The following is a 25,476-nucleotide window of genomic DNA, read 5'->3' as shown; positions in this document are numbered from 1 at the left end:
TATCCACTTATTAGTGCTCATGATTGGATGCCAATGATGAGTACTAGTAAGGTCCAGGAATCCCGACCTGTTTAAGGATTCTGAATACCTACAACCTTAAACCCTGCAATCAGAGTACTATTTGTTGAGCCCATAACAATGCTTAATCAAAACCATTATTCCTTCCAAGGACCACTGAGACAGATACATTGGATTCTCTCCCCATGCACTATGCTACAGATACATTGCTATTACCCGCATACCTATATTTCATGGGATTTTGTAAATGAGCTCATGGATTAGTCCCATTCATAAAAACATTTCTCGCTACAGGTTTGAGTAAGTCTCAACCGAAAACTAAACCAAATTGTACCAGTTGATCTTAAGACTCAGATAATTTTATGGCCTCATAGAATACCTTCTGGAATGGATGGTACCAAGGTACGTTAACCCTGGTGTCACCCTATGGGATAGGGTGAAGAGGGGAATGTTAATATATGGCCTAGCTTTTAAGGCTACCACTGGAATAGTGATGGCCAAAGCTATGCAGCCAAGAACAACTGGGAAAAAATACTGACTAGGCCAAAGAACAAGCAAGTGAATTAATATTGAGAATCTGCTAAGAGCAGGTCTGAATAATGACTTCTGACACAATTGGTACAATTTTTAAATCAAATATAGCATCTGTATGAAAGATCAGATGAATAAAATGGAGCTTATTAGTTTTGGTATACAATGATACAGAGGTAATACAGAGTTCATGAGAAAGGTATGAAAATTATTGCAGCCGGAAGATGTGAAACTGTTATCTCAACGCTTCCCAAAACATGTTGATAATTAGCAGTAGCTGAGAACGGAAGGAGGTGGGTACATCAGATAGCAGATCGCATGGGAAAGTATGATCTCAGAAATTGCGAAATATTAGGAGCTAGGTATCTCACCATTCACTTCTATGGAGAAGATAGAGTATAAAAGAGGGGAGATTTTGGCTCAGTTTGAGAGTCTTCTCCGAAGCTTCTGTCAGACGGCGAAGCCCTGTGCGGCTGAAACCAGAATCTGATGTCTGTATTTGTATCAACTTGAAGACCTGTGTTTGGGTAAGAAATAAAATGTATCTATCTATCTAAACCTATCTCTGTCTTTATTTATTGATTCTATCTTCTCTTTACCTTACATTTAGCCTACAAGGTAGATCATATACAAGTGACACTCTTATTAAACATCTGTCTTTGCAGAAACTTAGACAGATGTTTAATAAGATTTATGTGGGAACATAAATGGCCCAGAGTATATCTAGATCCAGAAAACAAACAGAAAGCAGTAATTATGGGAATTAGTTTTCAATTACGGCTCCTAATGCCACCCCAGAATAGACCTTGTGATTGGGTGACAATGGAGGTCAGAGAAACTATACAGAATCTGTTATATGAAATAAGTACCTTTAGTCCCCCGTGTGACGGAGTCAGAAAGAGGTCTATAAGAAGAGGTAATTAAAAACAATATGGTTTAGCTGTTGTCTGCGGTAAAGAGGGATATAGTCAAAGCCTTGTTATTTAGTTTACTCTGAATCTGGAAAATTTGGTCTCATTGCATAAGTTACCAATTAAGTTACACATTATCAATCCTATAACTTCCAGTGTAACACACAACACTTATAAATTTGAAAATATCACAACTTTCCATACATAATGTCAATCTAAAGAAAAATGGCATGTCAGAGAAAAAGAAGGTTACACTGGTATTCACTACCTGGAAATGATCACTGAGTATTTTTTTCAGGCATATCAGGTGACTGCTGAATTAATCTGTTAAGAAGTACATTCGGGTTTCCTAAATCTTCCTTAGTGACCTCACTAACCCCCCTTTTTACAAAGCCACACTAGCGGCTGCCACTGCGGTAATGCCAACACAGCCCATTACCACGTGGCTTTGTAAAGGGGGTGGGGGGAAGCTTTCAGGACATCCACAATGCATGTACCTAATATAAATTTGCATATACTGAACCACCATTCTATTCAAATTATATAAAGTGTTCATTGTGGCTATTCTGAAAAGCCTGTGGGTTTAATAGGGAAGGTTTAGGAAATCTAGCTTTTTTTACTTTTCTGTATCTGATTCTACCTAAGTGTTGAATTCTGAATGTTGTCTGATAATCAGTTCTTTTAACAGATTAGACTAATTAGCTTCATACCTGCCACACTGGCAACAGTAGCCGTCTTGTTGCAAGCCACAAATTCTGAATGGAAATTTATCATCACAAGGCCTTTATTCTTTTTCTGCAAGAAAAAGGGCAAATAATGAGTGACTGTTTCTGGATGAAAAATACAGTGTGTATACAGCTGGCACCCAATGCCTATGAATAAAAGATCAGAAATGTATGTTTTCATAGTTTTTCCACGTACTTCATCCATGAATAGTAGACCCCTGTATATGAGACTGAAATGACACCTATTAGTTGATGACAGTCATCTTGTAGAGAGGAATCCAATGATAACACATTAATCCCCATACTAACCCTTGGATTTTATAAATAGTGCCCAAATTTGGGTACGATCCTGAGATCCATATGCTAATAAATTAATGAGCCATTAATCAATAATTGGCTAACAATCAATTATTGATATTAATTGGCACTAATTTGGATTTGTACACAGATCCGGCTATGCATGATCCTACAAAGACCCACGCCTACCTCTCACATGCAACCCAAAAGAGACGTGGTTATGGGATAGGCATGGGCAGGTCAGTGGCATTCCAAAGAATTACGCGGTGTTTAGAATTTGGGAGTTGTGTACCCAAGTTGTGCGTCAGAATTTACACAAGGTTTTAGTTGGTGTAACTCCTCGTGCCCAAAGTTGGGCACCAGAAAACATACTAAGCTCTATTCTAAAAAGAGTACTCAGCCCAAAGTCGTTTTTATAGAATAATGCTAAGGGCTAGATTCTATGTATGGTGCAGTAGCGTAGCTACGTGGAGCCATGGGGCCTGGACCCCTGTAGATTTGGCCCTGGACCCCCCTGCCAATGACCCTCTCGACCCCCCCTCCCGCTGCCAACCCTCCCCCACCGCTGCCATGGGTTACCTTTGCTGGCGGGGGACCCCAACCCCCACCAGCCAAGGTCCTCGTCTTCCGGTGCAAGGCTTCGTTCTGTTTCTGAGTCTGATGTCCTGCACGTACAGACTCACAGAAACAGAACAAAGCCTTGCAGATCAGCCAGCGGCCTGGGCATCTCTAGCGTTTAGCGCACACTTATCATTAGCGCGAGCTAAAAATGCTAGCGTGCTTTAGTAAAGGGATCCCTTATTTCTTTCAATGGTGTGAAATCTAATCCAGTATTCACTAAAAATCAGATATTGATGAGATATTTCTTTCCCCTTCTCAGCATGAAAATGCAAAGTTCCCTATATTTCTAACTGTAACAGATATTTTTAAGGAATTTGTTTCTCATAGCCTAGGTTAATAGGCAAGAAGGCACCTATTTTTTGCCATTTTAAATACACATGGGGTCCTTTATTAAAAGGTGTTAAGTCCTTTGCACACAGCACGCTGTAACAGGTTACCGCACAAATGAATTAAAGTGTTTTGCAGTAGTTTAGCTGTTACTGTGTGTTATATGTGTATTACTAGAATTTTTCTTAATTTTTCTGTAATGGGGTGTGGTATGAGTGGAGAGTGCATGTGGAAAGGATAGCCAGTTAGCACATTATATTTAGGATTCTATATATTATGCTAAGGTTTCTGTGCAGAAATCAAAGTGTATTCCATAACAACGCACATAACCTAATTGGTTAACAAGCCAATCAGTGCTAATAATTGCCAATTATCAAGCAATTATTGACACTAATTGGCATTAATTAGATTTTACGTGCAGAACTGTCTAAGCGTATTCTATAGCGTGCTGCATGTAAATTCTAAGTTGCATAGTTGAAAAGGGGGCATGGCCATGGGTGTGGAATGGGTGGGTCTACAATCTATGCGCGTTGTTAAAAATCACCCAGTCCGCACCTAATTTAGGCGTCAGCATTTACACCAAGTTTTACTTGGCATAACTGCCCCTGTATGCATTCAGTGCTCATACTTTTATGCCTGATCAGATGTTGATAAGATATTTTACATGCATATATTGACACATATGTCCTAAAATGACTTTATGAAATTGCCATAATAAATATTCTGAAAGAAACTGGGGCAAATAATTATTTCATAGCATCAAGAAAGAATATGATACATTAGCACATAAATAGGAATATAACATCAGATATATGTCATGGGTATAATATAGCTAAATCCCATAGGTTACTCACTAAGCTGTGTAGTATATCATCTGGAACATTTCTGTGATGTGGACAAACTCCAAAGGCTGAAGAGTGACTGAATATAACTGGTGCTTCAGAGATTTCAAGAACAGCTCTTGCGGTGGAGGCAGAGGTGTGTGATAAATCTATTATCATTCCAAGTCGTTCATTTCTTTGACCACTGTCTTTAAAAAAAAGGGCACAGTATATTTATTTATTTAATTTATGATTGCTCGACATACCACAGATATCACAAACTGTGCCGGCAGGTTTTGCGACCTCATTTTGGGTCCCAACCCACAGTTTGGGAAGCTCTGCGATAGACTGTCTTGTGTCAAGCTACAGTATAAAGCAGTATTAAAAATGCCTTATTCAATTAAATGCACTTCTTGGAAAGTTTTCAGCAGGTCAATCAATGAACTGAAAATGTTTCTGCACTAGCAGTGATTCATATGAATTCTGCCAATTTCATCTTAGTGACTTTTTCACAAATTCCTCATTTCACTGAATGGAAGCATCAGGGTATTTCAAATACTTTTTTTAATACCATGCAATTCTATGTTAATTAGTGGAATTCCTTATAAATCAATAGAATTTCATTTCTTGTTCAAACTGTCACGATTGTGGTCTGAGAGGGCTTCCCAATCCTGTTTTGGTGACCCTTCAGCTAATCAGGATATTGATCATCTTTATCCTAGAAGGTTTTCATATAACACTTGCATGGTTTACAGTATATTCCCCGTTCTAGATGGAAACTACTGAAAATATCACTAATCCTAAATTATTATTATTATGCCACTGTTTGTAATAGGATATTGATCCTGGTATGGAACTGCTGGCTCTGTGATCATGCAACGCACTGATATGTGGATACCATGGATCTGAATCCTATGTCAGACTGACTGAGTATCGTGATACTGTGGAGGCAAAGTTCACAGCCCCTGAGGGGAGGGAGTTTCACATACCGTGTTTTGGAAACACTCAGTGCCAGATGCACAAAGGTCCCCATTAAGAATCCCTCTGTATTTCCAAATCGGTAAAAATTACCGATTTGGAAATACAGAGGGATTCCCAAAGAGAATCGCATGCAAATAACTGCTCGTTACTTTTGCGTACAGGCTTATTTGCATGTGATATACGGGAAGCCAGTTGGCCAGCTGAGCATGTGCAGAGCAGCCCATCACTAAGCGTGGCTGTTCTGCACATACCACAGACTGCTGTCATACATGCAGACAAGCAGCATGTACAAAAGCAGTAGAGGTAACCTTTTTTTGTTTTTGTTTTTTTTTCTGTTTTAACTGGTATCTTTAGGAGCTCCATGATGTTCCCTCCCTTGCGACCAGGAGCAGTAGTGTGAACCAACAGTGCACATGCGATAGCAATTTCCCACCGTTGCTTAATTGCTTGCCATGCCGCCAATGTTTTTATTGCCCAAAACTATGTGGTTGAACTGCAGAACGTCTCTCTGGGCTGTCAGCAAGCTGTTGATTATAATGCAAATCTTCCCCGCTAGTTTGCTGGAGCTGTCAGCTGCATATATTTTTTAACTCATGGCAATTTTAACAAATGGAGCTGCTGGTGAAACTGAAAATGTTGATTAACAGAACAAGCAAAGACCTTATACAAGCACTGTCCTTCATGGCTTTTATCCTTGTGGACAATCAGGTTTTTAAAACTGGCAGATCATAGTGCTTCATTTTTTTTTTTTGAAATAAAAAAAAGCTTTTTTAAGGACAGTTCAAGCAGAGGCAGTTGGAACTTTTGAACTATCAACAGCACGTGTCAGAAGCCGTTCCTTTGCCTTCTGAGCACCAGTACAACAGACTGTCCACAGCTCTCAACAACCCCAGCTAGGCATTACCAATAGCTCCAGACCTCCCATTAAATTTTCCATGGTAAAGTTAGGGGCTGTTTTGTGCATCGTTCGGAAAATGGATATGTATTGCATTGCATGCACATTTGAATAGTAATTAGTTCATTGGAATAACTTTGTATTCCATTTTTATCTGCTACCATGACATGAAAATAGTTTGGAGCAGGGCCGCTGAGAGGGGGGACGGGGGGGGGGCAAAATTCCCCAGGCCCAGGCTTCCAAGCGGGGCCTGGTGCTGGGGTCTCTCTCTCTCCTGTTCCTGACGAGATCCGGGTGATCGCATCCTGACAGGAGCAGGAGCAGTGGCGTAGCCACAGGTGGGCTTGGGTGGACCAGGGCCCACCCATTTATGGCTCAGGCCCACCCAACAGTAGCACATGTTTAGTGGTAACTGGTGGGAATCCCAAACTTCGCCAGCTGAAGATTTCCCCCTGATGGTAACAAAATCGCTACTCTCCACGACACCGGCACCTGCGCATGCTCAGTTTTCAGTGCATTACTGCTGCCAAGGTGGAAAGAAGCGTTTTCCCACCAGCTGAGTTTTTTTTTTTGGAGGGAGGAAGAACACTTGCTGCCCACCCAATTCTTGCCGAGGCCCACCCAAAATCTGTTGTCTGGCTACGCCCCTGAGCAGGAGAGAGAAAATTCTGGCACCGGGCCCTCCTTGGAGGCTGGGGAGGACCCGGAGGACCAGACAGCAGGCTGGTGGGGGCAGGGCACCCTGCCAGCAGAAAGATCTTCCACCAGAACTGCTCTTCTTCACAGTCTGCCACATTGCCTTCCAAGCTGCTGATTTTCCCCTCAGGCCACACAGCACAGTGAAAAAGAGCAATGCTGGAGGAAGACTCTTCTGCTGACAGGGCCTTGGGATCCTCGCCAGCCACGGCATTTACAGTTGCAGTGGGCGGGGGGGCAACGGCAGTGACAATCCTTGGGGGTGGGGCAGCAGTGGTGATCCTGGTGGGGTGGACCCAGTGGCGGCCCTGCCCTGGTCCCAGCTCAGTCTCTCGGCGGCCCTGGTTCGGAGAACCCTTTTGTGCATGTCTCACAGTACTCCTTGCTCGCTAAACCAGCTAGAACCAGTTTAAAAAGCATATTGGTTTTGTGCATCTCAGCCTCAGTGCCAGAGCTAAGATCCCCTTGTTGGAACTTCTTAAAGATCCCTAAGAAATTATCCCAGGCCAAAGGCCATAACTGGGATAAGAGAGAGGGGGATAACCTCTGGCCACTTGTAAATGAAGTTTGGGGAAATTATAGCTCAGGAGCACTCTAAGCTGAGCAGGAGTCCTCCAACTGCATTGCTGCCTCTGTGTGAGTGTGGGGGGGGGGGGGGGGGGGGGGTTTTTGTGTTTTCAATGACTAGAGAAAGACAGGTTCCCTGGAGTCCTGCACAGCTTGCTTGTTCCTCACTACTGAAAATGTGATAGTGAAACAGCACCCCCCCACTGGCAGGACTGTATGTGGAGGACTCTTGCTCAGCTTAGAGGGAACAATGCTCAGGAGAGTCCAGTTCTGATACAACTGCATATCCAAAGTTGATGGAGAATGCCTGGATGGAGTGGAGGGGGGAGGGAGGGGAGCTAAGCCCTGTGTTCATAAAAATACACACTTTAATATTAAAAAGTATCATCAGTAGAAAAGTATCCTATATAATAAAACGCACCTCCAACATTCTGAAGCTGACTGCATGGCTGAGGCATTCCTGCTCTCTCTGTATCCATCTCCTGAATTGACATCACATACTTCCGGGTTCATCACAAGCAGAAGTGACCAACCACACAAGGTTTCTCAGCTTCAGAATGTTGGAGATGCATTCTATTAAATAGAATTGGTCAGTTCCTTGAAGCACAGCCAGAGCTCAGCATCCTGCACAAAATTGCCTGGTGGGCAGTTTTACCGCCCAATTGGGCGGGTTTTCGCCAGCGGCAGCGGGAAAATTTCGCCGGCCGCGGGATGTGGTTTTTTGGGCGGTTTTCCCGTCACCGCTGTGCAAGTTCGGCGGTTTTTTTCCGGGGCTTCTATTGGTCCAATTCGGTCCAATAGAAGCTTTTCCGGGGCTTCTATTGGTCCAAATTGGACCAATAGAAGCCTTTCAGGGGCAGAGTTGACATCAGGACAACGTAGGGGGCGGGGCTAGTGACGTGGGAGGCGGGGTTAGTGACATGGGAGGTGGGGTTAGTGATGCGGGACGGGGTTAGGTGATGCGGGGGCGGGGTTGGTGACACAAGGGGCGGGGTTCGGTGACGCGGGAGACGGGGATTGGCTACGGGCGGTTTTTGGGCGGGTTTACGGCTCGTTTGGGGCTGGGAAAATTTTTCCCAGCTGGCAACCGTGATCCTGCACAGTAACACTCAGACACCAGAGAGAGAGGGGGGGGGGCCTGACACCAGAGAGAGGGAGGGAGGGGGGCCTGACACCAGAGAGTGGGGGGAGGTATCTCTGTCACACACACATACTCTCTCTCTCACACACTCTCTCTCTCTCACAGTCAGTCTTTCTCTCTCTCACTCTCCACACTGTCTCTCACACACTCTATGTCTCACACTGTATCACATTCACTCTCTATGTGTCACACAGTCACTCACACACTCACTTGGTCTCATACACTCAGTCTCACAGAGAGTCTATGTCTCACACACACTCTCTCTCTCGCACACACTGTATCTGTGAAACACACTCTCTCTCTCTCTCACACTGTGTCTCACATATGCACTTGCACACACTCTCATTCTCACACACACACTCTCTCTCTCACACAGACACACGCGCACCCAGACTCACTCTCTCTCTCTCTCACACACACTCGCACATTCAATCTCTCTCTCACACACACAGTCACTCTCACATACACTCTCTCAAACATACATACTCCGAGGAAAACCTTGCTAGCGCCCGTTTCATTTGTGTCAGAAACGGGCCTTTTTTACTAGTTAATAAATATCTTACTTTTCCAAAATCTGTCAGACTGATATTCCTTGGATAAAAATTGTGTACACCAACTGAAGAAGTTTCTGCCCTGTAAAACAACGGAACAAGCACATAAAATGTACTTTTAAAGAGCCATTAGTTTAGATAACATTTTATGGAAGCAGAAAATAAACAAAGACATGAAGCAAATAAAATGATTTCCTGCCTAGCAAACCTTAAGTGGTGAAATAGGTCCAGAAGTTTCATGAACTGAATGAAAATCTAATAGTTCATCAATCTGCTTCCCTGCTAATGTTTCATGACTGTACTACTAAATTATCTAGACTGCTCTATTCCATTTGCAGACATTCATTTAAACGGGGTTAAAAGACATAATGATGAGGGTATATTTCATTCAATTCTGTAAGTGGATGCTCCCTTTTAGGCTGCGTGGGAGCACCTTTCTGTAAGGCATCTGGGCACCTGGATTCTGTTGTAGAATGAAGGAGTGGTGTAGGAGTGGAGGAGTGGCCTAGTGGTTAGAGCACCAGTCCTTACAATCCAGAGGTGGCTGGTTCAAATCCCACTGCTGCTTCTTGTGATCTTGGGCAAGTCACTTAACCCTCCATTGCCTCAGGTACAAACTTAGATTGTGAGCCCTCCTGGGACAGAGAAATATCCAGAGTACCTGAATGTAACTCACCTTGAGCTACTACTGAAAAGGTGGAGCAAAAATCTAAATAAATTAAAAAAAATATATTAGCTTAAAACTGCATTAGTGTGCACCCATTTACACCAGCTCAATGGCAGGTATAAATTGTGCACACCTGCTGCAAGGCAAGTAGCTTACAGTATTTTATAATTTGCATTCATAAGGGACAGCCCAGCAAATGACTCTCTCATAGTAGAATTGGAAAAGGTAAGCGAAGGGGCGACGAAAATGATAGTGGGATGGGACCGACTTTCCTATGAAGAGAGGCTGGAAGGCTAGGGCTTTTCAGCTTGGAGAAAGAGACGGCTGAGGGAGATATGATAGAAGTGTATAAAATAATGAGTGGGAATGGATCGGTGGTGGGATGTGAAGCGACTGTTCACGCTATCCAAAATACTAGGACTAGAGGGCATGAGTGTTGAAGCTACAGTGTGTAAATTTAAAACGAATCGGAAGAAAATTTTTCTTCACCCAACGTGTATTAGACTCTGGAAATTCGTTGCCGGAGAACGTGGTACGGGCGGTTAGCTTGAGGAGTTTAAAAAGGGGTTAGATAGATTCCTAAAGGACAGTCCATAGACCGCTATTAAATGGACTTGGAAAAATTCCGCATTTTTAGGTATAACTTGTCTGGAATGTTTTTACGTTTTGGGGGAGCGTGCCAGGTGCCCTTGACCTGGATTGGCCACTGTCGGTGACAGGATGCTGGGCTAGATGGACCTTTGGTCTTTCCCAGTATGGCACTACTTATGTACTTATGCTCTGCCTACATGTATGACACCTCTCAACTGGCAATTAATTAATGAATCTATTGTGGATCAAGCTCTCATATCACTACAGTTCATTCCCACCATCTCAATTCTTCACCACCACACTTCTTCCATCAATAGCTTAATACATATGCAATCTTCCTTTTTCTTTTTCTTTGTGACCCAATAATTTAAAGCTGAGCTGGCGCTGAAACGGCGAAAGGGGCCAGTTCCTTGAAACAGCCCTATGATAGGGCGAAACGTGCATGTCGAGGGCGATAACATCAGCCCCTGGGTCCCAAATATCTCACTAAGATGAGTATGTGATCACTTACATAAATAAGATATAAATAAATAAAGGAGTAAATATATAGAAATAAGGTGAAAAATGTGAATCAGTGAAGAAATATGTGCAGGTTCTATCGCCATTATTGATTCTTGGCGGTGTGCACAACTGAGGTCACAAAGAAAAGAAAAAGGAAGATTGCATATGTATTAAGGTATTACTGGAAGACGTGTGGTGGTGAAGAATTGAGGTGGTGGGAATGAACTGTAGTGATACATGTATGACACAGCAGTACTTATATGCATACTTAAAGTGACACATTTTGTTCATTTACTTGTGCAAGACATGTATAATATGCACATTCATTTATAGAATTGCCTTTTATGTATGCACAAGGTCATTTCTTTTGTATAATCTCAAATAGCAGAGGTGTGTTAGCTGTAAGAACACAATTATCCTTATTTCCTGTCCACGTAGCTAGCCCAAACTGCAAAGATTTTTAAATGATTTTGCCACAAGAAAAGTTCATGCATTTCCTAATGATATCTGTCCATATTCTGGAGACAGTTATATTCTTAGAATAATATGATTGTTTTTGTTTGTTTATTTATTTATATATTGGGATTTATTCACTGCCTTTATGAAGAGATCCACCCAAGTTGGGGTACAGCAGGTCCTGTTTAACATAAAATTTACAATAGTAAAATGACCAAACATAATACAATAAGGAGCCCTTTTACCAAGGTGCGTAGAGCTATCGCATGGGTAGTGTCATTACCTCTGGGTGTGCCCTGGTGCCCTGCAGTAGTTCTGGATTTGCTGCACACCGTTTCCTGTGCTAGAAAATCATTTTTAGTGCGGGCGCGGGAGTAGGCGTTCCAAGCAGTAATTGGGCAGCATGGGTACATTGCAGCATGCTATCCGATTACTACACAAGTAGCGTGTAAGCCCTTACCACTTACTAAATAGGAGACAATAAGCATTCAGGTGGTAATAGCGCTGCGCTATTTGTAAATTAGCATGTGGCCATTAATGGAAAAAAAAACTGAAATTTGCCCATTTTACAGCTGTGCTACCCACATGCTAAAACTACCACCAGCCTCTTTTAGCATGGTCTTAGTAAAAGACCCTTAAATGAGGTAAACTTGGAAATCTGGTATCAGTACAATACAAACAATACCATAATAGATGGCATGGAAAAATATTCAATTAACATAGATATAATACAGTGTCGGCATAATACCAAACAAACAAACTAATAAGCAAGCAATACAACATTCAATAACATAGATAAAATGTTAATGCTTTCTATCTAGCTGAAGGGGCCAAGTGCAGATGTATAGATGGGGACAAAATGGGTAGTACAGAGTCAATTGGGATAAATAGATGGGTGGCTCAACTGAGGCAAAACCTTTGTATGGTTAAACAAGATATGAGGAACTGGTCTAAATTACAGGGTGTGAAGCAAGTTAGTCCAGGTGCGGAGTGAGTGTATAGTCAGCCACCACATGTATTGAAGGCTTATGAAAATAGCCAGGCTTTCACCTAAAGTAGAGGTAGTCTCGAGTTAACTCTTTGTTTCATTCTCATACCTATAACATTGTAAGGTCTCGTATATATATTGCTCAGATGGGAAGCAGTTCATGGAAACATGAAATGAAGATGACAATCTAGAATTTAGGAAAGAATTGCAAAACTATACTAAGATATGCTCAAAAGAGAGAAAATGGAGAGGAAAATACTTAAGCAAACAGAAAATTCAGCAGAGAAAGCTGAGAGAAAGCATCTGCTGCTTACAGCAGAACTGTTAAAAGGATGTCTATATGGTGTCCATACTATAAAGGAAAGTAGGAACCTACATTAGTAAAGCAGGTATACACATGTCTATAGTTTAGGCATGAACATTTATGCCAGCCAGAGAGCTGATGCATGTGCTCCTGCTCAAACGCCAGAGATACATACGTATCTTTTTCTAGTATTCTAGAAATTACAGGCCCGATATTCAGCCAAGGGCGATCAGCATTTTGCTACCATTGGCATTAAACCCAGAAATTCAATGCCAAAGCCATGTCCAGGCTTCAACTTTGAATTTCTAAGTGCAGACAACCAGCTAACTCAAAGCCAGTTAAATGCGATATTCAGCACTTAACCGACTATGAAGAACCACATAAAGATAGGATTGCTTCTTATGCGGTTTATGTTATCACACTTAACTGGTTAAGTGCTGACCCTGGAATGCAACCAAAATAACGGGGCATTTTTACTGGCTTATCCACTATCTGGTTAGCCTCAGACAGGTGATTTAAAAGGCCAGGAACCTCTCTTGGCCATTTAAATTATTTTGAATATCAGGCCCTACAGGATATATATGTGTGAGACCTGCCAGACTGTGCCTATGTAAGATATGTGTATAATTTTAGAATAGCACATAGGTGAATTTTTGGCTTTTATGCATATATGTGCACACATTCACATATATGCCATTTTTCTAAATATTTACACACATAATTGGTATGTACATGTTGGTACCTATTTTATAGAATTATCCCCATTGTCCCCCAGATTCTATAAATGGTGACTACAGTTGTACATGAAAATCAGTGTGCATAGCTGATTTGCATGTGCAACTTAATTGTTTAACAAGTAAATCAGTGCTGAAAATTGTCCACTAACAAGCAGTTATTAACACTAATTGGCATTAATTAGAATTTAAGTATACAACTTTCTAATCATATTCTGTAAAGCGATGCGTGTAAATTCTAATGGACGGATCACAAGAGGGGTGTCACAATGTCAGGAATAGCAAGTGAGCCCTTGTGCTGATCCAGAGACCAGCAGTCAGAAATCCCAATACTTCACCCACAGTGACCACCGTTCCACAGGGGTTCAGGTGGCCAGCAGGACTTAGGAGAGGGACTGACAAGAGGACTCAGGAGGCAGGAACAGGCAGAAATCTAGGCAGGCAGCAAACCATCAGAGGTCAGGTCGAAGCGATGGTCAAGACAGGTGGCAATCCAGTAGAGGTCAGGTCCAGGCTGAGGTCGAGGCAGGCAGCAATCCAGTAGAAGTTGGGTCCATGCTGTGGTCAAGGCAGGCAGCAATCCAGTAGAAGTCAGGTCCAAGCTGTGGTCAAGGCAGGCAGCAATCCAGTAGAAGTCAGGTCCAAGCGGTGGTCAAGACAGGTGGCAATCCAGTAGAAATCAGGTCCAGGCAAAGGTCAGGAGAAGAACCAGAATGCGTCAGACACCAGGAACGAGTAGCTGAGGCAAAGAGAAGAGGGAATCTCCTGGTTTAAAAAGGGAAGGCATCTGACGTCAGGATAGCAAGCCCAGAGTGTAGACGCGCACGAATGTAGGCACATACAAACATAGGCATGTACAAATGTAGAAGTCAGAAGGGAAGTATTAAGTACATTTGAGGGGAGAACATCTGACTCCATGCTTGATGTTCCAGGTACGTGACAAGGGGTTTGTGGACACTGGAGGGTTATGGGCATTCCTAAGAATTACACACATTGTTATAGAATATGCCCGATCTGAATCTGTTAAGCACAGGCATTTACACCTGGTTACTGTTGGTGTAAATTGTTACACTTAAATTTTAGTCACAGGGACAGACTTGTATTCTATAATCTGTGAATAACTTTAGGCGAAGTTATAGAATAGTGGCTAAGCGTGTTTTTTTCTTCACTGATTTTTTAGGTGCCAAGTAGAATTTGTTTTTTATATGCTTACAGGTCCACAAGAGCAGCCATAGGAATTTCTGAGAAAATTCTGGAAATCATGTTCCAGTAAGTTCTCTCAGGACAACACCATCAATTTGTGTAGCTGGTAAACTGCTGGTCTTTCTTTATAGAATACATATTACAGGCATCCAACTTGATTTTCCATGACACGCATAGAATATGTTTTGTGAATGTTGTTTCGTCAAGATCACACGTCTTCATCCTGATATTTTTGTCATAATCTTGTACCTGTTACTTATATCAGAGCAGACATTCAATTATTGAGCACGTGAAAAGCAATTCTATAACTGAGTCAATGCAGTTGCATGTGCTTTGTGTAAGTGCACTACGTGTTATTCTGCACGGAAGCACATAAGTGTTTTAGGGCACAATGATCAAATATCCCAAAATGCACAGTACTAGTTAGTATATATATGATATTATAATTGCAATCATGCAATATGAAACATTTATATAAACAAATATGTCATCCTCCAAATTTTATAGTCCTAATTCTAGTGAGCTGTGTAAATAACCAAGATGTAGTTTATTTGCTAAAATTAAAGGGCCCCTTTTATAAAGGTGCACTAGCATTTTTAGCGCTTGCTAAAAATTAGTGTGTCTAACCATGTAAATACCCATAGGAATATTATGGGCATCTATATGGTTAGCATGCACTAAAAACGCTAGCACATCTTTGTAAAAGACCCCAAAATAACTTACTTCACACATCCTTAGGGATATTGTTCAAAAGTTTGGATTTCATATTATCTAGGCTGAGCATCATGTAATTTCCAGCCTTGACACAGTGAGGTCACTGCAAGGCATCTTTGTTGTGACAAACATAATGGTGTAGATGGTGTGAAATGGACTAGTAGTTCTCTCAAGTAGTTAGGGGCAGCTTGATTCAGGCACTTGAAAAAATGAATATAAGAGTGTAAATGTAATTCTTGTGGCCATTGGGAGCAGTGTCTCAGCAGGGCTGAGACATGTCTTCTGACCCCAGCCCCCATCAACAACTCGGAAGCTTTTGACAGTGTCTGTCAACAAAATAAGGAAAGATTTGCCTGTGCTAAATCCATGATAACTCATCCCCATTAGCCATCTCCTTCCCATGTTACAAATCTATCATTCTAGAAGCTACATTTTAGAACAGTAGAGATGAAACTTTAGGCTGCATTTCAACGTTCCTTTCAAAGTAGGGCCCCTAAGTCCTTTCCTGTGATCTTTCTGCTAGTGTGATTGTAGATTCTTGTTGTCATATTCTCCTGGGCAAACCTATCTTTGGACATACTTGGATGCTTATTTATTCACCCCTCAAATGAGTTAATTCCCCCCCACAAAACCCTATGGAGTTTCTCATAGTAATTTGAAGTCTTCAGGCCATCATAAGTACCTTTGTCCCTCTTTTGATAGCACAGGGTCTTCATACCACTCTTCAGGGTATATTTACTAAGGTGCGCTAGCATTTCTAACGCACCTTTAAAGTTAAGGTGCATTAAACGCTAATGCACCTATACATTTCTATGGGCACGTTAGCGTTAACATGCATAAACCATTTACATGCGTTAAAAACACTAACGCGCCTATAGCGCACCTTAGTAAACAAGGCGTTGATGTCTTATAGGGATCCTTTTACTAAGCTGCGGTAAGCACTAATGCATGCTTACTGCAACTAACAATGCCTTACCACAGGGCACATTCAAGTGTCCAGCAGTAATTTGATCTGCATATGCCTAGTGAATACATAGGAATATATGGGCATCTCTAGCATTTAGCGCATGCTTATTTTTAACACGTACTATAAACATTAGCACGCCTTTGTAAAAGGAGCTCTTAATTAGCTCCAGTGATTTAATTATTGGAGTTAAGCACTTAATTGGCACTAATTATGATTTGAGTGCCAATCTGGCTATGTGCTATTCCTTAACAATGGGTACAGGTAGTGGTAAGTGCTCACCCAGTAATTTTTTTTGAATTGCTGCACTCTAATGCTAACAATAGCGCTCGGCCATATATTGAAAAAATAGAAATAAGCCCTCTTTCACGGCTGGAGTAAAAATGGGCTTAGTGCATGGGAGACACATGTAAGGGCAGTTAAGCCTATTTCTTAACGCAACTTAGAAAAAGGACACCTTAGCACTGCGTAGTACAAAAAACAGAAGAAACCAGTCTTCGCAAAAAAAAAAACACAAAAAAGCAAACAGCGAAGATGACTAACAAAGCAAAATAATCAAAAAATTAAAAACAAGAAAATAACAAATTTATATTTAAAAATACAAATACATAAAAAGTAAAAAAATGAAAAGGACAACACTTGTTCATAAAAAAATTAAAACACTTTATTAGCCAAAGGATAGCAGGGAGAAAGGGACTCGACACAGCTGTGTTTCGGCCATACAGGCCTGCGTCAGGAGTCTCTCACCGTGTGTTGATTTTTAACTCTATCCAATTGTAAAGGGAATATCTGTGTCTCTTTTTGAACTATAGCGTTAAATAATCCTTGAAAACAAAGTCAAGCATAAACCATCAGAGTAGCGTCTCGTCTCTGTAAAGTCACCTTAGCACTGCACCACAGCACCTCAGCCTTCTTTTCTCACTTTCTAAATGAATGTCCATTTACTGATTTTAATTGCTGATTTCCTGGCATTATACCTTGTATATGTCAACACTAGTAAATGGTTCACAAAGTTTTCTGGAAGCAGGAAGATAAGATCCATAGGCCACACTAGTTTGATAAAAGTGAAGTAGATATCTTCAGAAACCCACTTATTTTTTCAAATATCTGTAGCTACTACTTTGAACACATTATATTTTTTTACAATCTACTGCAACCCTTTCACGGTTAGTTTTCTTTAAAGCTCTATAGTCAGCATACATTATCTGAATCCACCTCCTGGACACAAGTAAGAACAATAGACAGCTGAATAATGAAAAGTAAACATATAAATTCTTAATCTTGTTCCTGTCATAAAAAGTACCTGCACTTTGTAACTGTGCTTCCTTATTGTTAATAACAGAGAAAGGAAATGCATGTTTCTGTGTTTACCATGGAGTATTGCATGTGTGTGTTAAACCTCATATACCGAACCCCCAGATCATAGAAACATCCTCAGAGCTCCCAGACTGCTGTCAATGGAATGGCCTCCTTCAATTCCAATTAAACAAGCGATTTTATCACTCCTCTGCAATACCTAGGATGGGAAACAAAAAAGCAAGGTCATTATCATGGACTAATGCAGACAGAAAGCCAGTGTAAAAACATTGTGTTAAAACCCAACGCACAGTTTGCAAATGGAAGTACCCCTGTAGCAAATAAAGCATTTCTCCCATTAATCAAAGTCTGAATCACCAGATCATTTTCTATGGAGATTTGTTTCCAATTCTGGGATAATTTTATATTAGGACACGTATAAATGCTAAAATTCTATAACCTGCACATGTAACTTGTCTGACACCCCCCACCCCCACCACCACCACCACCACCCAAGCTCCTCCCAGGTCCACGTATTCTGGAATTGAGCGCACAACTTATAAAACAGTGACGAAGGGCAGTTATGTGCATAATTGCTATATGATGCCAATTATAGCCAATAATTGGATGTTAATTGGAGTTATATTACGAGCACAACTGACATGTTGGGCAGACTGGATGGACCGTGCAGGTCTTTATCTGTTGTCATCTACTGTTATCTATGTTTAAAGTTCAAACAGACACTTATTTTATAAGGGCAACATAGCTGTGTAGCTTTATAAAATAGATTTTAAACAGGTGAAGGAGGAGAGTGATAAGTTGGGAATAAAGATTGGACTGGTTTAGTTGAAATTGGCATCTTGTATTTACTTTACAGTTATGCTTCTCTATTTTGTATTCTGGATGTCATTAATAAAAATGATTGAAACATAAAATAGATTTTAGAACAAGCACAAACTGAAATGCACACATTTGCACCTGCTTCAAAGCTACAGATGTTCATTTGTGCATTTCAGTTTGTTAGTTGTAAAGTCTCTTGTGTGAACCCATGTATTTTGTAAATATATGTATCCCCTTCAGTTCTCCCTGTTCACCTCAATGGGTGGCAGTAAGGGCTTCCCCCCTCCACCAAATGGCCAGGCAGCAAGTGCTTTACTTGCTGCCTGGCCATTTTCTGTAGGTAAGTGAGATTTCCCTTTTATCAGCTTCGGTAATAAGGGATCTTGGCGCGCATTTGACGCCAGCGTCGGCCCCCTTTTGCCACAGCTTGGTAAAAGGGGACCTCGAATAGTTAGATAGATGAGCTATACATTAAATGAAATAAATATGCTGTGCCTGAGCTCCACTGCAATTTCAGAATCATTCTGGGAGTAGCAGAATGGGTCAGGCAGCTCTTTGTCTCCAGAGAGGGATTGTACAGCGACAGAAAGAGCTAGGCCGACAGAAATAAAATAAGCTTTAGGTGCCCTTTTACAAACAGGTGGTAGGCAGTTACCATGTGAAATGTAATGCTAGCGTGACCATTATCACTCTAGCATTACATTTAATTACTGGCCTTTTCTGCTTCCTTTTGTGCATCATGATATTATATTCATTAATACTTTGGAAGTAGACTTTCCTGCATAAGGGGCAAAAAAAAGAAATGTGTTGTCTGCTCAGGTTTTTAATAATACAAGACTTTCAAATGGATCTTTAGGAAGACACAAATATAGCACAAAACGTAGAATGTAAGAAATGCCTTGTAAAAGTCTTCACACCCTTGTGCATTTTTTTACATGCTATTGTCTAAAGAATGCAATTCAAAATTCATTAAAGCAGGGCTTTCCTCTGCTTAACACACTCTCTGCTCTTTCAACATGAAATATTTTTAAAAAATTAAGAAACCAAATTGGCTTGATTGTGTAAGTCTACACACCCTTTCTTAGGAAATTCAAATTTGCTTCATTTCCAATTATTTGCCTAATAAGACAAATAATTTAAATAGAGCCCATGTGTGTCTGAGCAAAGTTGTCAAACAGACTAAAATATTCCTGGATGAAGAATTAAGCTGTCTGTTGTATGGAGCAAATTTGAAGCAGATGTCTAAATATGATGAACACATAGCTGCTGAAAGAACTCAAGGGTAAAGTTATTCAAGGGTAAAGCTTAGGGGAAGGCTATAAAAAATTGTTTGCTGTGTTTGAATATTCCATAGGGCACTGTCAAGTTCATCATTCTAAAACAGAAACTGCTTGGCACCAGAAAGACACTGCTCCAATCAAAATATTCCTCCAAAGTTATTTGTAGCATTTGTTTCCCACATTTTCCCACCAATTTGCAGGCTCAATGTGGCTTACATTTACCGTGGTGGCAATTGCCATTTCCGGTTGGCAGAATTACAAATGGTATTGCATTAAGGTGCGTACATACATTGTTAAGAAGAATGCATTATGGTACATACATTGTAGAGAAGAATACATTATGGTATCATAAATAGCTTGGACTGTAACAAGTGATAAGAGATCGGTTCTGTCTAGTTCATGATCAGTCTTATTATTTATGGTTAGGATGGTTGTTTATGGTATGCCTTCTTGAACAAGTCAGTTTTCAATAGCCTTCGGAAGGTAGTTAGGTCTTGTGTTGTTTTTATGGCCTCCGGTAGTGCGTTCCATAGTTGTGTGCAGATGTAGGAGAAACTGGTTGCGTATGTGGACTTGTATTTAGTCCTTTGCAGTTGGGGTAGTGGAGATTGAGGAATGTGCGTGCTGATCTTTTTGTGTTCCTAGTAGGTAGGTCTATAAGGTCTGACATATAGGCTGGGGCTTCTCCATGTATGATTTTGTGGACCAGGGTGCAGACTTTGAATGCAACTCATTCCTTTAATGGAAGCCAGTGTAGTTTTTCTCTTAGGGGTTTGGTGCTTTCGTATTTCGCTTTCCCAAATATGAGTCTGGCTACTGGTTTTGAGCAGTTTGAAGCTTCTTAATAATTGTTTCTTTGCATCCGGCATAAATGGCATTACAGTAGTCTAGGTGGCTTAGCACCATTGATTTTACCAGGCTGCGGAATATTTCTCTAGGGAAGAAAGGTTTGATCTTTTAAGTTTCCACATTGAGTAGAACATTTTCTTTGCTGTATTTTTCGCATGGTCTTCGAGTGTGAGATTTCGGTTGATTGTGACTCCCAGAATTTTCAGACTGTCAGAGACCGGAAGGGTGTAATCTGGGGTGTTTATGGTGTTGTGTCTAGTTGTATTGTATTGTGAAAATAGGATGAGACATTGTGTCTTTTCTGCGTTTAGCTTTAATTGGAATGCGTCCGCCCATGAATTCATTATTTGAAGGCTGTGTTTGATTTCATTTGTGATTTCGGTTAGATGATGTTTGAACAGGATGTATATCGTGACATCATCTGCATAGATGTACGGGTTGAGTCCTTGGTTGGATAGCGATTTGGCTAAAGGTGTCATCATTAAGTTAAAGAGGGTTGGTGAGAGCAGTCATCCTTGTGGTACTCCACATTTGGGTTTCCATGGTGTTGACGTTTTTGATTTTGAAATCACTTGATAAGTTCTTGCTGTTAAGAAGCCTTTAAACCATCTTAGTACCTCCAATCCTAAAGTAGTCTAGGATGTTCGAGAGTATTTGGTGGCTGACCATGTCGAACGCACTGGACATGTCAAATTGTAGGAGCAGCACATTGTTTCCGGTTGCAATTAATTGTTTAAATTTGGTTATGAGAGTGGTTAGCACTGTTTCAGTGCTATGGTTGGATCGAAATCCTGACTGTGATTCATGTAATATTGTGAATTTGTTTAAGTAGTTAGTGAGTTGTTTGGTTACCATACTTTCCATTAGTTTGACAACCAGGGGGATGGATGCTACTGGTCGATAGTTGGTTGTGTCGTTTAATTTTTTCTTTAAGTCTTTGGGTATAGGTGTGAGTAGTATGTTTCCTTTGTCCTTGGGGAAAAGTCCGTGTTGTAGCATGTAATTCAAGTATGACATAAGTTCTGTGATGAAGCATTTGGGGGCGGCCCTTATTAGATTGCTGGGGCAAATATCCAGTTTGGAGTGGGTTTTGGAGACTTTGTTGATTGCTTGAGTGATGGTTTCTTCGGTTAGTATATCGAAGTTAGTCCAGATTCGATCTGCTGGGTATTCATCAGGAGTTGGGCCAAGGCAATCCATAAATTTTTCGTGATCAGTAGTGTTAAGTGGTAGCGTGGATCTTAGTTTTGTAATTTTCTCATTGAAGTATTTGGCGAGGTTGTCTGCCAATGGGGTGTCTGTGCTGGTTGTGGTAACTGGTGTGGTGTCTATTAGCTTATGCACGAGTTGGTAGAGTTTATGTGTATCTTTGAAATCAGGCCCTATTTTGGTTTTGTAGTATGCTCTTTTAGTTTGTCTTATTGAGTATTTGTATTTTCTTTGTAGTTGTTTCTAAGCATCTTTTATTTTTTTCCATGCTCGTTCAAGTCTCCTAACATGTGTTTTTAATAGTTTCAGTTCTTTGTTGAACCAAGGTATTGAGTTTTTTCTTCGTGTAGTCCTTTTTTGTAGTGGTGCAATTTTGTCTAGTGTGTTCCTACGTCTGTCGTCCCACTTTAGTAGAAAGTGTTTGGAATCTGTTTATGCTGTCCATTCATTTTTGTAGATCTCTTGCCAGAATGTTACAGGGTGAATTTGGCCTCTCGTTGTGTAGGTTTTGGGTTCTTGATTGGTGTGCGTACCTTTTTTCCGCCACTGTAGGGTAAGGTTTAGTTTATAATGGTCTGACCATGGTATCTCTGTCCATTTTGTATCTGTTAGTGTGAGGTTTAGGTCTGAGGATAATTTGTGTGTGATGAGGTCAATTGTGTGTCCTTTGACATGGGTTGCTTGCATGCTAAGCCAGCTAAGGTCCCATAACTGGAGGAAGTCCTTGCATTCGCATACATTGGTAGCATTAGAGTCCTCTAGGTGTATATTTATATCCCTAATTATGATTAGATTGGAGTTAGATACACAGGTGTTCGATATAAAATCCATAAAGTGTGATTGGCATTCTTGCCAATTGCCTGGTGGTCTGTAGAACAAAGCCACATTTAAGTTGTCAATCAGGTCAGTCCTCTCCATCGGTGAACGCGGGCTCACTCTATGCCGGTGGAGTGGGAGCCATCAGTCAGTAACTGGGGCCTGGCTGCCACGCGGTCCTGGATGTACCTGTAAGGTAGCCTTATCCGGCTCCCAGCGATGTCCCGACTCGGGCCAGGCGATCGAGAGGTAATGTAATGCACCCTCACTGTGGACCTCAGGATCTTACCAGACTCTGGTGTGAGGTGCTACAAGTAAGGTCCTAAGCAGGAGGGTGTACAATTCACTAACCTCGTCTCCAGGTCTCACAGGCCAGGAGAGGAATAAAACTAATTTTAGGATTTAGATGTTTGTCGCCCCCAAAATTCAATGGCACCAACACAGGCTGGTAACAATTTACACTTTGCTTTATTTGAAAATAACAATTATTCTAAACTATACTGGATATTCAAAAACACATTTGTACTAAATTAATAATACAAGTTCTTTCCCCCCCCCCCCCCCCCCCCCCAAATAAACAGCAATATGATTAACACGTGTTATTCTTTTTCTTTACAGGCTAAATTTCAACCACAGCTAAATGAGATATCTCAGATAAGTGCTTTTCTTTTTCTCTTCTTAAAACACTAATGTTAACTGATTCCTTTTTCTTAATAGTTTTTACTGTTCCGGTCAAGAATTTGATTCTTTCTGTTTTCTTTTTATATCTTTCAGGACTCCCGCCCTTCAACAGGAATTCAGGAACACCAGGTAAGTATAGACCCTTAAATGTTTTTGTCCCCGAATCACTTAGCTGTTTTCCTTGATGTGAATATTTCTCAAAAGCGCTGCGACCTTTCTTGCGTGGGGGCCCAGTTGGTCACTCTTCCAGATCCTTCTTCGTTCTGCTTTTCCAGTTCTCTTGCTCTTCTCCCTAAATCTTTCTTAAACAACATAAAAGGAAGAAAACCCTACCTCCCTGATTGATTTTCCATTCAATTTCCCTAGGTGTCAGTCAATGCACACACACACACACACTACCCTAACCCTTCAGTACATCCAACATACCTCTCAATCACCAAACAATCACTAACAAATCTAAATCTATTTTCAGTAACCCTCACTTCAATCCCATTCCTCACTCACCCAAATATTTTATTATTCCTCACTATCCTTCAACTCTTGCACTTTAGGGGCCTATGCAATCACTCAAACTCAGACATCCTGCTGGACACAACCTCTCCGTCCGGCAGCTTCAGCTCCTCTGCCCAACTGTCAGCTGCGCCATTGCCTAAGCAAATGAACCATGGCCAGAGTTCTGGAGACCCCTAGCCAATCAGCTGTCCTTCCCAAGGTTCCATTTTTTTCTGCTGACCAACGGAACCCTGGGCAGCACAACTGAATCTCCATTTTAACCTTTATTTTTCCCATTGAAATCAATGGAAAAACCAAATAATTTAAAGAAAACCACTCAAATTTAACACCAAATTACCCCAAATTTTCCCCAATAACTACACTCCTCATTCCCTATTAAATCATGTTTTTAAAATTTAAATTTAACCATTTTTTACGTCCGCCCCATAACTATCCTCCCAAAAACCCCTTTAAAAATCTCGAATTTAATTAAAATAAATCTCAAAAATTCAAACAACCCCTTCTTAATCTATCCCGTAGAATTCAAAAATTTAACTCTCAATTAACCCCTTTAAACTAGCCCCCCTCAAAATCACCCCCTAAAAATATTTAAATTCAAAAACTAACCCCCCAGAAAAATTCACAAAAATTCCCCGACCCCAAATCTGAAAACAAAATTCAAAAAACTTAACCCCCTGAAATTTTAAAAATAAAAAACGCAATTTACACATTTTAAAAACAAACTAATTAAAATTCCGGGCCAAAAGACCCCTTACCTTAAAGCGGATTTTCTCCACACGCAAAGACTCCCGTTGGTTCCGGTCCCACTTGTCCCAGTCCAAAAACGGAGTGAAAATAAAAAACGAGGCTAAAAACCACCATTCTTCTGGAGCTCCGTCCTAAAAATCGAGGCCCAGGCTTCTAGGCCTCACTGGAGCTTTGATAAAATGAGTTGGTGTGTGCTCCCGATTCGTGCATGAGGCGCGTGCCTCACGAGAGCACGCCTGCACGTTTTTCTCTTCGCCAGCCACCAACAACACCATCACTGCCTCCACTCGCCTCTCTCCCGCTTGCTTCTCCTCGGGATGGTCCCACGATGCTGCCTCCCACCGGAGCCCCGGAACATCCGCTGCGCTGCCTCCTGCAGCGTCCCGGCCCTGACCGTGCCTCACCAGACCCCATAATGGCCTGAAACTGGCCGCGAACCCCCCCCCCCATGAATGACGCCGTTTTCCCCCCCTTGGTGCCACACAGTACCCGGAGCGCTCCTCGCGCTCCAGTTCACATCTTCAGGCCCTGGAAACTCGCGGCACCGCTTCCTGCAGCTCTTTTCCGACATGCCCAATCCTGGGCCCCCAAAAATCGAGATGCTGCCTTCTGTGGCGCCGCTCCCCGCAGTGCCTCTCTCCTCCCATGCTCTCTTTTCTTGCACTCCCGATCCGGCCCAAAACAAACCCCGAAGCCTCGGACCGCCCAGGAAGCTCCTTCAGTGCTCCCGCCTCTGAAACGGCCCCACGAACCAGGCCCAAACAGCCACAGCCCCCAAGACCGACTCCGAATGCCTCTGCTGCCCAGGCATCCATCAAAACAGCCCCCAGAGCCCCCAGGTAAGTAAAAAAAATATATATTATTTTAACCCCTAGGTTACAGTAATTCAGGATCTGCGGTATCAATTGCTCCATGCTTCAGCGATTTCGGATCAGTTTTGGGCCGATCCAGCATTCGCTTAGGGTCTTCGGAGCCAGCTGCTCCTGCAGCCACCTATATCGTGGCCATCTTCAACAATTTACTTTGCTTTCTGGGGTTTTT

General features: G+C 41.6%; 1 protein-coding gene across 1 annotated transcript in view; it reads right to left on the bottom strand.

Moving 5' to 3' along the window:
* LOC115470780 (dipeptidase 2-like) overlaps positions 1–25,476 on the bottom strand; it is a 94,942-nt gene that overhangs the window by 33,601 nt on the left and 35,865 nt on the right. Inside the window, 7 exon segments of the mRNA XM_030204306.1 lie at positions 2,171–2,255; positions 4,285–4,447; positions 4,757–4,770; positions 9,095–9,164; positions 17,576–17,604; positions 17,606–17,632; positions 17,634–17,709. Of these exon segments, the coding sequence (XP_030060166.1) occupies positions 2,171–2,255; positions 4,285–4,447; positions 4,757–4,770; positions 9,095–9,164; positions 17,576–17,604; positions 17,606–17,632; positions 17,634–17,709 (464 nt within the window).

The sequence above is a fragment of the Microcaecilia unicolor genome, chromosome 5, assembly GCF_901765095.1.
Source record: "Microcaecilia unicolor chromosome 5, aMicUni1.1, whole genome shotgun sequence".
Lineage (NCBI taxonomy): Eukaryota > Metazoa > Chordata > Amphibia > Gymnophiona > Siphonopidae > Microcaecilia > Microcaecilia unicolor.
This window is presented reverse-complemented; position numbering and strand designations above follow the sequence as displayed.